The 12898-nt window shown below is 33.1% G+C and overlaps 2 protein-coding genes across 2 annotated transcripts; both read left to right on the top strand.

Annotated features, from left to right (window-relative positions):
• Positions 1–1861: 1861 nt before the first annotated feature.
• On the top strand, positions 1862–2992 carry LOC136803568 (centrosomal protein of 83 kDa-like). The gene has a single exon (XM_067060304.1). It carries the CDS (start codon positions 1862–1864, stop codon positions 2990–2992), a length of 1131 nt encoding a protein of 376 aa, XP_066916405.1.
• A 3804-nt stretch (positions 2993–6796) lies between these two features.
• LOC136803566 (fibrinogen- and Ig-binding protein-like) lies at positions 6797–7999 on the top strand. The gene has a single exon (XM_067060303.1). It carries the CDS (start codon positions 6797–6799, stop codon positions 7997–7999), a length of 1203 nt encoding a protein of 400 aa, XP_066916404.1.
• Positions 8000–12898: the final 4899 nt, after the last annotated feature.

Below are 12898 nucleotides of genomic sequence, written 5' to 3'. Positions count from 1 at the left end.
TGTTCTACGGGCAGATCGTTAGCAAAATATGGGTCGGTCGGTCGGTCGGTAAAATAAAAACAAATTTTTCATTTATCAGGGTTGGTAAGGTACCGAAAATGTTTTCCAAGAAATATCTGGTTAAAAAATTCACTTTTTTATCTTCGATGAATATCATAATAAAATCTTAGTGTATGGAATGCTTGATTTTCTAAATTTTTCAATTTCTTAAATTAATCTTCAGCTTTATTCAAATTTGATTCTTACAAATAACTAGTGTGTATATTGTAGAACAACAAATTAAATTGGTCTCGCCTAAGTAATAAAATGTGCAGGAAATAAGAGAATTTTCGATCTCTATTTTTTCTTCAATTTTCATCTTCATTTTCAAATTTTCAGGAAATTCTAAAAATACTATTTTATAAAGCCACTCGAAATTGTCTCTCCAACGATGTATTATCTTTCATTATATCTCTTTTTCCTCGAAAGCAATGTTTGAAAAAGTACAGACTGCAAATTATTTCAGAATAGACTTTTTTAAGTAATATTTCTTACTTTTTGATCCGTCTCTTTAGTTGTTGAGCATCGAGCAGAGAGAGGCATCAAGTATCAATTTGGGAATCTTCGGTTTAACCTAGGCTGCTTGCATCCACTAACGGATTCGTGCTCCTCATAGAGGATGCTTAATAAGTGATATTTCCTTTGTCTAGAAATTTGCCATTAAAGACATTTTTAGCTGGCAAGGGCTTATAAATTTAAGATTACATATTGTTTAATTTCTCTGTGAAGCACCAAATCATAGATTGGAAAATATATTTGGATTTCAAAAAAATAAGTAGGGCAATAAGAAGTTTTGTTGTTTTTCTTCCTCCTTTTTTGTGTTATATTGAGATTTTGTGAAAGATGAGAAATGAGATTTATCAACACAGACTCTATCCGCCGCGAAACATATTACGTTTACGTTTTATATAATATACAAACTATGTTATATCATAATAACATATTATACGGACGATAGCATCATCTAAGTTCGAACATGATTCTGAGTAGAGGGTTCGATGTTGCGTGTGTTTAACACAATGATTGTTTTTACAACAGTCAATAGTGAAGTTAAGTAAATCGGTAAAATCACGACGACGAGCGAAAATTTAACAGGCTAGTGAGTTTCAACCAATCAGATTTCGTATTTTCACTAGCCTATTACATTTTTCGTCCGTCGTCGTGATTATCCTGGTATGCTTAACCTCAATATTGTGATTAAAAAGCATTAACTTTCTTTACAATTTTCATGACGTTAACTGTATACTCATTAATCAAAGAAAGAGATTAGCACGTTCGCACAAAACAAACTTAATAACGACAACCAATAGAGACCCAATCCCTATAAATTAAAGTTATTATTAAGCTCAGCAGTCCAATGGGAACGAGCATAATGCTTATTCTTTTATTTTGTTTTAGAACTTCATAATTAAATACACCTCTATCTGTTTAATCAACTCAAAGTAACGTCAGTGTAATGAGGTGCTTTTTAAGTTGATTTTGTGTCTTTTGGTTTTCACTTGCAGTGTAGTATTTGTTTATTGGTAATGTACAATTTTCGAAAGCTCTTTTGAAATATACTTTAACTGAATTAACTTTCATGTTGAATTTTTTTCACGAATCGGGAATCTAAAAATTTCGCAAGGATCAAAGTTCGCGAATCAGCCCTGTTTTCTTTAATTTCTCTAGAGGTTTTGGGCAAAGTTAGAATTTCAAATATTTCGCGTGGACTAAATTTTGCAAAAATCGCCAAGATTAATCCACGTGAAATTTAATCCACTTGAAGCATATTTCATTTATGAATTCTACAAATTTAACTATACTTTAGGTTGCGTTACGCAAAATGAATGAAGCACACAGCTCAGTTGACCGCGAACGAACGATTCACGAAGAACACCGAAAACTGAAACAAGAAAATGCTGAATTGAGAGCTAAATATGAAAAAGTGACTTTGGAAAACAAAATCAAAACTCTTGAAATGCAGAACGAGATACAAACAATCAAACATCAAAGTGAAATCGCTAAATTAAAGGCGAAACAGGAGAAAAACGAAGAGAAAACCGTTGTAAGCTTGATTGAACATGCTTTGAAGGAAGAAAACCAAGCTCTAAAGAACGAGATACAAACACTCAAACATGACAATGAAATCGCTAAATTGAAGGCGCAGCAGGAAAACAAAAATAATGGAAGTCAAATGGCAAAAGAAATCGAAACACTCAAATTTCAAAATCAAGCTCTCGAGAAAACAGTCGCTGAAGCTGATATGAAAAATGAATTCGAAGCCCTTAATCAGGAAATGGGCGGCTTGAAAGCTCAAAATGGCAAATTGGAAAATGAGTTTCAAGCCCTTGAAAATGAGATGGGCGGTTTGAAAGCTCAAAATGGCGAATTAGAAAAGGAAGTTCAAGTCCTTAAAAATGGAATAGAAGGCTTGAAAGTTGAGTTGAAAGATCAAACAAAAACTCAAAAAGGCAAGCTGGAAAATGAATTGCAAGCCCTGAGAAATGATTTCGAACATTTGAAAACAAAAGTTAATCACCGGTTTTTCGAAGGAGCAGAAAAGTTTTTAACGAATTACAATACAGGGAGAGGAGATTTTATCGGTGAAAATTACAAATTGTGGTATGAAGATATGTCACGTTTGATGAATAATCGAAAACAATATGTCAATCAAAAGTTTGTTTTGATTCGTAAGGACGTGAAAAGGTATCACGGAAATTTGTGTTTTATATCAAAGACAAAAGACGTTAAACACAATGAAGAAGATAATGATCTAATAGTTGAAGGATTGGAAAAAAGTTTACTGAAAAATGCAAATGTTTTTCTTCTTCATCCAAATGATTCGAAGAAGTGTTCGAAGATGAAATTATACGGAAATTACCATAAGGTTAATTGGTGGAATTATGAAAACACTCCTCAAGATTATTATTTTGGTGGAGAACACTCTGTTATTATGCTTGCCCAATTTGGGTAAAGAATGACGTACCTTTTTCACATAAGATAAACCCTAGGGGTTATGCAAGACCTAAGATTTTTTGACTTAACTTTGACAAACGAGAAAAATAAAAATACCTCGATATCATGGAAATAATGGTTTTACATGGTGGAAAGGTGCAAACATATCATTTCAAGACAGAATTTCATACTTTTTCCAAAATCCAGATAATATATTTTATAAGAATATTTATGATAAAATTGGTAAAAAAAATTAAGAATAAGGTATAAGAATACCATCATCATGGAATTTAACCTAAGAATGCCATGAACATTGGTATTTTTTAGTCGTTATATTTTATACTTTTGGCAAAAACGTGCATTTTTTTAAAAATATGTTTTAAAAAATAAAAACAAAATGGGCTTTTTACTAATTGAATATCAGGAGATCGGAAAAAGATTGATTATTCCATTCTATTTCTCCCGAGCCATTTAGAGCAACTAAACCAGTACTTATAACCTCTCAAAGATAGGAGCAATTCAATTTTACCTTTTATCGTTTTTTTAATTTCACTCAATTTTTTGATAGGTATTTCTAATTGATAAACCTAAAACAAATCGATGCTCCTAACTAAAACACTTAAAAAGGCTGTAGAGAAACTGACGGCTATAAGGGTGAGATGTTACCGCCACTGAACAGTTAGTTTTCGTTTGATTTGTTTTATGATCCTTTTGTATTATAGCATTTTCATTTTCTCTAGGTTAATTGGTTCATAATTATCTTTCATGTCTCTTTTGTTGTGTATCAATTGTCTTAGAAATCATACATCGTTTGAATATCATATTAATGTTTTGTTACTTCCGTGAGTTTTTTTTTATTTATTCTTATAAGGCGAGACCAATTTAATTTGTTGTTCTACGGGCAGATCGTTAGCAAAATATGGGTCGGTCGGTCGGTAAAATAAAAATAAATTTTTCATTTATCAGGGTTGGTAAGGTACCGAAAATGTTTTCCAAAAAATATCTGGTTAAAAAATTCACTTTTTTTATCTTCGATGAAGATCATAATAAAACCTTAGTGTATGGAATGCTTGATTTTCTAAATTTTTCAATTTCTTGAATTAATTTTCAGCTTTATTCAAGTTTTATTCTTACAAATAACTAGTGTGTAAAATATATTGTACACGTTTTTTTTTATAAGAACGTCAAAAATTTTCGAAGCCTTCGAATGTTCTTAGTTTTTTGGATTTGAAGCCTAAAAATGTTCTTAAAATGTTCTTATTTTCAGCATTTTTTGAGCATTTTGATGTAATTTCTTAAGAAAATGCATGTTTTTAAGTCTCCAAAGCCTCAGTATGTTCTTAGAATGTTCTTAAATTTTTGGGCCTCGAAGCCTTATGTTCTTATATAGTTTGTTCTTATAAAAAAATGCACGTGTAGTGGAAATTCAATATTATTATTTTTTTGATTTTAGGAAAAATAGGGTCGGTCGGGCCCGTACACGTTATTTTTTATAAGAACGTCAAAAATTTTCGAAGCCTTCGGATGTTCTTAGTTTTTTGGATTTGAAGCTTAAAAATTTTCTTAAAATGTTCTTATTTTCAGCATTTTTTGAGCATTTTGATATAATTTCTTAAGAAAACGTCTCCAAAGCCTTAGAATGTTCTTAGAATGTTCTTAAATTTTTGGGACTCGAAGCCTTATGTTCTTATATAGTTTGTTCTTATAAAAAAAACGTGTAGAACAACAAATTAAATTGGTGTCGCCTAAGTAATAAAATGTGTAGGAAATAAGAGAATTTTCGATCTCCATTTTTTCTTCAATTTTCATCTTCATTTTCAAATTTTTCAGGAAATTCTAAAAATACTATTTTATAAAGCCACTCGAAATTGTCTCTCCAACGATGTGATCATGTTAAAAAATAGTGTGACATTTAGTTAAAAATTGAAAAAAATATAGTATTTCTTGAATACCTTGAGAAATATTTCAAATATAACGTTGAAATTTTATATTATGATCGGTATTTACACAAAAGAACATATTTTGATGAAAAAAATGCTAAAATGAGTAAAATGTGTGGCTCCAGGTCCAAATATGTCCAAATAAGTGTTTTGTCAGCCACCTCAAAGGAAGAAATGGTTTTTTTGAAAATGACACTTGAATCGGTAACTAGAGGTATCATATTATCTCAAAACAGATAAAAGAGCAACATTTTGAGACTGGTTGGTTTTGTAGGCCACCAGTGTTGTCAGCCACATAAACGACTCATAGCTTATCTTGAAATATCTTGTAACCCAGTAAGCCACTTAATTTCGCTCCAAAACAATTGGAAAGGTTAATCATTCTACTTAGTCTTGGTGAAAAAATAAACTGTTAGCCACAAAAAATACTCATTTTATTAACATAATTGTCAGCCACTTTGAAATTGTCACAAAACAGGCCTTTATTTTTTAACACGATCATGTATTATCTTTCATTAGATCTCATTTTCCTCAAAAGCAATGTTTGAAAAGGTATAGACTGCAAATTATTTCAGAATAGACTTTTGTAAGTAATATTTCTTACTTTTTGATCCGTCACTTTAGTTGTTGAGCATCGAGCAGAGAGAGAGGCATCAAGTATCATTTTGGGAATCTTTGGTTTAACCTAGGCTGCTTGCATCCACTAACGGATTCGTGCTCTTCATAGAGGATGCTTGATAAGTGATATTTCCTTTGTCTAGAAATTTGCCATTGAAGACATTTTTAGCTGGCGAGGGTTGAGAAATATAAAATTACGTATTGTTTAATTTCTCTGTGAAGCACCAAATCATCGTTTTGTTGGTTTTCTTCCTCCTTTTTTGTGTTATATTGAGATTTTGTAAAAGATGAGAAATGAGATTTATCAACGCAGACTCTATCCGCCGCGAAACATATTACGTTTACGTTTTATATAATATACAAACTATGTTATATCATAATAACATATTATACAGACGATAGCATCGTCTAAGTTCGAACATGATTCTGAGTAGAGGGTTCGTTGTTGCGTGTGTTTAACACAATGATTGTTTTTACAACAGACAATAGTGAAGTTAAGTAAATCGGTAAAATCACGACGATAAGCGAACATTTAACAGGCTAGTGAGTTTCAACCAATCAGATTTCGTATTTTCACTAGCCTATTACATTTTTCGTCCGTCGTCGTGATTATCCTGGTATGCTTAACCTCAATATTGTGATTAAAAAGCATTAACTTTCTTTACAATTTTCATGACGCTACTATACTCATTAATCAAAGAAAGAGATTAGCACGCTCATAAAACAAACTTAAATAACGACAATACAGATCTACTTCTTCATATGAATCTAATCGCTATATATTGAAGCTATTATTAAGCTCAGTAGTCCAATGAGAATAAAGCATAAAGCTTAGTCTTTTATTTTGTTTTAGAACTTCATAATTAAATACAACTTCTATCTGTTTAATCAACTCAAAGTAACGTCAGCGTTATGGAGTGCTTTTAAGTTGATTTTGTGTCTTTTGGTTTTAACTTGCAGAGTAGTATTTTGTTTATTGGTAGTATCTACACACAAATTTCGAAAGCCAAGAAAGCTCTTTTGAAATATACTTTAAGTAGATTAATCTTCATGTTGAAATTTTTTTACGAATCGGGAATCGGGAATCTAAAAATTTTCCTAGAGGTTTTGAGCAAAATTAGGATTTCAAATATTTCGCGTGGACTAAATTTCTGTAAATTTTACAAAAATCGCGAAGATTAGTCCACGTGAAAATTAATCCACTGAAAGCAAATTTCATAAGAGCTTTCGCAAATTAAACTATACTTTAGGGCAAGTTAAGCAAAATGAATGAAGCACACAGCTCAGCTGATCGTGAACGAACTATTCACGAAGAAAACCGAAAACTGAAGCAAGAAATTGCTGAATTGAGAGTGAAATATGAAAAAGAGACTTTGGAAAACAAAATCAAAACTCTTGAAATGCAAAACGAGATACAAACACTCAAACATGACAATGAAATTGCTAAATTGAAGGCAAAACAGGAGAAAAACGAAGAGAAGGTCTTTGTAAGCTCGATTGGAAATGCTTTAAAAGAAGAAAACCAAGCTCTCAAGAACGAAATACAAACACTCAAACATGACAATGAGATTGCTAAATTGAAGGCGCAGCAGGAAAACAAAAATAATGGAAGTCAAATGGCAAAAGAAATCGAAACACTCAAAATTCAGAATCAAGCTTTCGAGAAAAAAGTGGCTGAAGCTGATCTGATAAATGAATTCGAAGACCTTAAACAGGAAATGGGCGGCTTGAAAGCCCAAAATGGCAAATTGGAAAATGACTTTCAAACCCTTGAAAATGAGATGGGCGGCTTGAAAGCTCAAAATGGTAAATTAGAAAAGGAAGTTCAAGCCCTTAAAAATGGAATAGAAGGCTGGAAAGTTGAGTTGAAAGATAAAACCCAAACTCAAAAAGGCAAGCTGGAAAATGAATTGCAAGCCCTGAGAGATGATTTCGAACATTTGAAAACAGAAGTTAATCAAAAACAAGAAATTGAAGGTGCTCAAAAAGCTGTGCAAGAAAAAGTCCAGAAGCCTTTGGGCAAAATACCTGACCAGTCTTTCAAAGGAGCAGAAAAGTTTTTGTTGAATTACAATACAGGGAGAGAAGATTTTTTCGGTGATGATTATAAATTGTGGTATGAAGAAATGTCACGTTCGATGGAGAATCGTAAACAATATGTCAATCAAAAGTTTGTTTTGATTCGTAAAGACGTGAAACAGTATCACAAATATTTGTGTTTTGGATCAAAGACAAAAGACTCTAAATACAATGAAGAAGATTTTGACTTAACAGTTGAAGGATTGGAAAAAAGATTACCGAACAATGCAAATGTGTTTCTTCTTCATCCAAATGATTGGAAGAAGTGTTCGAAGATGGAATTTAACGGAAATTATTATAAGATTAATTGGTGGAGATATGGAAACGTTTCTCAAGATTATTATTTTGGTGGAGGAAACTCTGTTATTATGCTTGCCCAATTCGAGTAAAGGATGACGAACCATTTTCATATAAGATAAACCCTGGGGGTTATGCAAAATCAAGAAACTTTTGACTTAACTTTGATAAACGAGAAAAATTAAGATACATCGATACCATGGAAATAATGGTTTTATATGATGGAAAGGTACAAACATTTCATTTCAAGACAAAATTTCATACTTTTTCCAAAACCCAGATAATATATTTTATAAGAATATTTATGATAAAATTGGCAAAAAAATAAAGAATAAGGTAAGAATACCGTCATCATGGAATTTGGCCTAAGAATGTCATGAACATCGGTATTTTCTAGTCGGTATATTTTACACTTTTGGCAAAAACTTGCATTAAAAAAAATAGATTTTCAAAAGTAAAAACAAAATGGACTTTTTAATAATTGAATATCAGGAGGTCAGAAAAAGATTGATTATTTCCATTCCATTTCTCCCGAGCCATTTAGAGCTACTAAACCAGATCTTATAACCTCTCAAAGTTAGGAGGAATTGAATTTTATCTTTTATCATTTTTTCAATTTCACTCAATTTTTTTGATTGGTAATTTAAGAGGTTAAGTTTTAGTTTAACTTTTATTTTGTTACGACGCCACGCCCTTTAGCGTATCTAGCTAGAGTGGCTTTGGTAGGCCGTCCGCCCATAGTACGCCCCCGTCGCATTTGCTCCTTTCGGTGGAATCTATAGGTGGTTTAGAGCTATGACTTCGATCACTGATCTTCCATTCGCAAAGAAGCTCATCTTACAGTGAAGACAGAGAAAATTATTTTTTTACCTCCCTCCCTCCCTCCCTTCAAGGCTTGCGAGCATGGTTGCAGGCGGCCATCTTATAAATTATAATTATTGTCAAATATGAGAAATATTTTATCCCCAAAATTATTTGTATAGGAGTGGTTAGCCAATAAACAAATGCCAAAACTTAATACACTGGTTCCCCTTATCGTTCACTACTTCTGGGCTATCCGTCCTGCTCACAGCGTCCTTTCCAGGAGTAAAAAATAGAAAGTTAAAAGGTATTTTTAATTTACAAACATAAAACAAAACAATGCTCCTAACTAAAACACTTAAAAAAGCTGTAAAGAAACTGACGGCTATAAGGGTGAGATGTTACCGCCACTGAACAGTTAGTTTTCGTTTGATTTGTTTTATGTTCCTTTTGTATTATAGCATTTTCATTTTCTGTAGGTTAATTGGTTCATAATTATATTTTATGTCTCTTTTGTTGTGTATCAACTGTCTTAGAAATCATGCATCATTTGAATATCATATTAATGTTTTTGTTACTCTCGTGAGAGTTTTTGTCTATTTGTTCTTATAAGTAATAAAATGTGTATTTTTTCTTCAATTTTCATCTTCATTTTTTCTTCAATTTTCATCTTCATTTTCAAATTTTTCAGGAAATTCTAAAAATATTATTTTATAAAGCCGCTTGAAATTGTCTATCCAACGAGGTATAATCTTTCATTCGTATCTCTTTCCTCAAAAGCAATGTTTGAAAAAGTGCGGACTGGCAATTTTTTTTCGGAGTAGACTTTATTTAGTAGAATTTCCACTTTTCTTATGTTGAATAAGTACTTTGGCTTCTTGCTTTCTTACAGGGATATGATAAGCGTACGCTGCAGAATTTTATGTTTCATTTTTTAATCTCATCCAAGAATTGGACCTTTTTGTGTCTTTTTATTTTCTAATTTGCATTTTTGTCAAGATGTAGTTTTTGCTGCCTTTTTAGGAGATTTCATAGGTTTAATTTTATTTTTATTTCTATTTTTTTCAACAGCGACTCCATCCAACAACTCTTATTCTTGGTTAAAGACTACATCACCGAAATTGATTTTGATATAGGGGATGCATATCGTGTAAAAAATAGCCGTCCGAGATTTACCCCCGTCTTTGTGTTTTGAGGATTATATTTTACCGGCTGAGTGAACGTGATTCTGCCCGGACTAATCCATGCCATGTGAGGAGAACTGGGTAGACAGTGACTCAAGAAACCTGTCAGTATCGATTCAACAACACACTGTGGAAAATACGAGAGTACGTTAGCCTTGTTCCCTAGTGGTTCACGACTGATTAACGAACTTGATCCGAACACTGTGTCAGTGTCTCGCTGCTGGCGGGAAGTATAAACATAGCAAAGACGGTTCTAACAATTAAACTCCTAGACATAGATTTATAAAGCCCGAAGGGCTAGATATCGTGCTTTTGTTGAAAAAGTGTGCCGAGGCTAGGTAGGAAATCCTACCTAAGTCACGTGACATTAGAATAGAATTTCAGCGCTTGACCAATCAGAAGCTTCGCGGGTTTTCGAAAACAATAGCAGCAATATTTTTTGCGATATTCACTTTTTTTTGCTTGGAAGAACTTAAAGCACTCCATCTAGCATCTAGCCCTTCGGGCTCTATAAATCTATGCTTCTAGACCGCTAAACACAGAACCTGGCATCCTCTGTAAAAGAGAAGTTGTTCATCCTTTTTTTGGCATTTTTGAACCTCATTGTTCCTATAAAAGTGTTCTTAGATCCTATAATAGAATTACCTCAACGCGTCAGTCATTGGCAACGTCTCTGCAGCATCCACAAGCTTTTCAAGTGCTTCATGAACGTCTTGAGGGTTATACCATAGCATGGTTGGCCATTTTGTTGTCAAGTAAGGTTTTTGGTTAGTAACACGGCCCTGTGGATTACCACCGTTGTGAACACCATGTGCGTTGTAAACTTCTTTCCAGAGAACATCCCAAGCAGCTATAAAAAAAATTACAAAAAGTATAAAAAGTTTTAAAACTAAATTTGCTACGATCGTTTTACAAGTATGATAACTGATAATGGTGTCACCCGAAAAAAAACTTTTATCTTCATTTTCCAAATACAAAAGTAGACTCCCGGTTATTCAAATCTGCACTTATTCGAATAATCCGGTTATTCGAAGTGAGATGGCGTTCCCCTTGGATTTGCTTACTCAACCCAGGCAAAAACACTCTCGTTTATTCGAACTTCAGTTATTTGAACTTTCAGTTATTCGAAGCGATTTCTATTTCCCTCGGAGCACATTATAGGCAAAATCACCCTCAGTTATTCGAATTTTTCTTATCGGGAGATCGTCGAGTGAGAACATTGATTTTCTGCTATTAAAATACTTTTTCCTTAAGAAAGTAAGTTTCAATATTCATGGCTATATATATATCGATGAACATAAAAACACAGTAGTGTACGATGTTTCGACGGTTGTCTTTATCAAGTTCATGGCTATATATCGATATTCAAGCAATTTACGTTCAAGTTTATTACGTAGCCTAGAAATCTAAGCTACCATTCAGTCACTTGGTAAAAATATGATGGTTAAAGTTGTGACTGAATAAGTAGTACTTATTCGAAGCAAACATTAAAATTCAAACATCAACAATGATTTTAAAGCTACGATGCGCTATATGATTTACGGATATTGTACGCACGCGGTTTCTTTTTTATTACACTGAGAATAAGTTGCTTGGTTCACCAGGCTATTTATTACGCTCAATTGAACCGCTATGCCTCAGAAAAGTCAAGTTGAGAATCTTGCGGGAAATGAATTTTTCAGTTATTCGAAGTAAATTCCTATCCCCCTTGGAGCTTCGAATAACCGGGAGTCTACTGTATATTCAAAATTTCAAGCTCCATCTTATTTCAGTAACTATAACGGTAGAAATAAAGCGACAAAAAGTCGCGTCGCTCGGTGACAATTTTTTTAGCGAAAGATTTTAAATGAAATAATTTTTAGGCAAATAATTTTTGGTTAATTTTTCACCGACGATTTTTTTATAGATGAGATATTCTAAGATAGTTTCAACGTTTTTATATTATATAAAATCTGTTCCGCTTTTCTTCCGGACACATTGTAATGTTGTAGATCTGACAGAAGAAAACATTTTATTTTCATACTATATATATTTGCCTAGTACATCAGGATGTGCGAGGATGTCCCCTGCCTGGTGTCTAGTGCAGTCGGCTCCAAAGGAGTCTAAGGTGTTTACACCTTCGTTGATTCATTTTTTGTTTTCTTCTCCTGTCAGTCTACCTGGAGTTTGTTGTTATCTTGTACAGGCCGCTGGGGTAATGTCGCCTGACTGTCTTGAATGACAGTCAGCCTGTCCCAAGCCAGGATAAAGACAGAGGAACCCAGAGAGGACTAATAATTACCCTTTCATTATAACATCGTCCCTCTAAGAGGAAAAAGAATTCGGCCATTCTTTGTTGTTTGTAGATCTGACAGGAGAAAACATTTTATTTTCATACTATATCATATATAATATATATTATGTTATATATATATATAATATATATTATGTTATGAGCCCTCCCAATGCATTCGGGATGGGTCCTATCCACGTAGGAGTAAGAATCACGGCGCTGACAGACACTGCGACTTGACAGACGCGAGCTGCCAAGCCATGGCGTATACCATGACACTCGAACGACTTTGGGAGAGCGAAGCTCATGCGAGGTCGAACCTTACATGGTTTCTGCCCCCCTTAAAATAAGGAGGGGGGGGCAAAAAAATAGCCTTTAAAAAGGGGGGATTTTTGAAATTTTTTAAAAATAAGGGGGGATTCTTTATCAAGGGCTGCAAGAATGTATCAAAACAAGAAAAAAAGGGGGACTAAAATTTGAAAATGGTTGATTGAATTTCAGATGTTATGTCTTTGGTTTTATTGATATAATAATTTTCTTTATCTAATAATATCTTCTTTCCCGTTTTCGTGCCCACAATCTCATGCCCACTTTTTTGCAGACCATGCTATATTGAAACTTATGTACATTAGAACAATTTTCATCTTCATTTTCAGAACTTTTATGAATATTTTTTTATTTCAAATTGTTCCACTCACTAACATCTTTCAAATGATACCAAATTTATAAAGATT

Source organism: Clytia hemisphaerica, unplaced genomic scaffold (genome assembly GCF_902728285.1).
Source record: "Clytia hemisphaerica strain Z4C2 unplaced genomic scaffold, Clytia hemisphaerica genome assembly, whole genome shotgun sequence".
NCBI classification, from domain to species: domain Eukaryota; kingdom Metazoa; phylum Cnidaria; class Hydrozoa; order Leptothecata; family Clytiidae; genus Clytia; species Clytia hemisphaerica.
The sequence above is the reverse complement of the archived record's forward strand: the minus strand, read 5'-3'. Positions and strand labels throughout refer to the sequence as shown.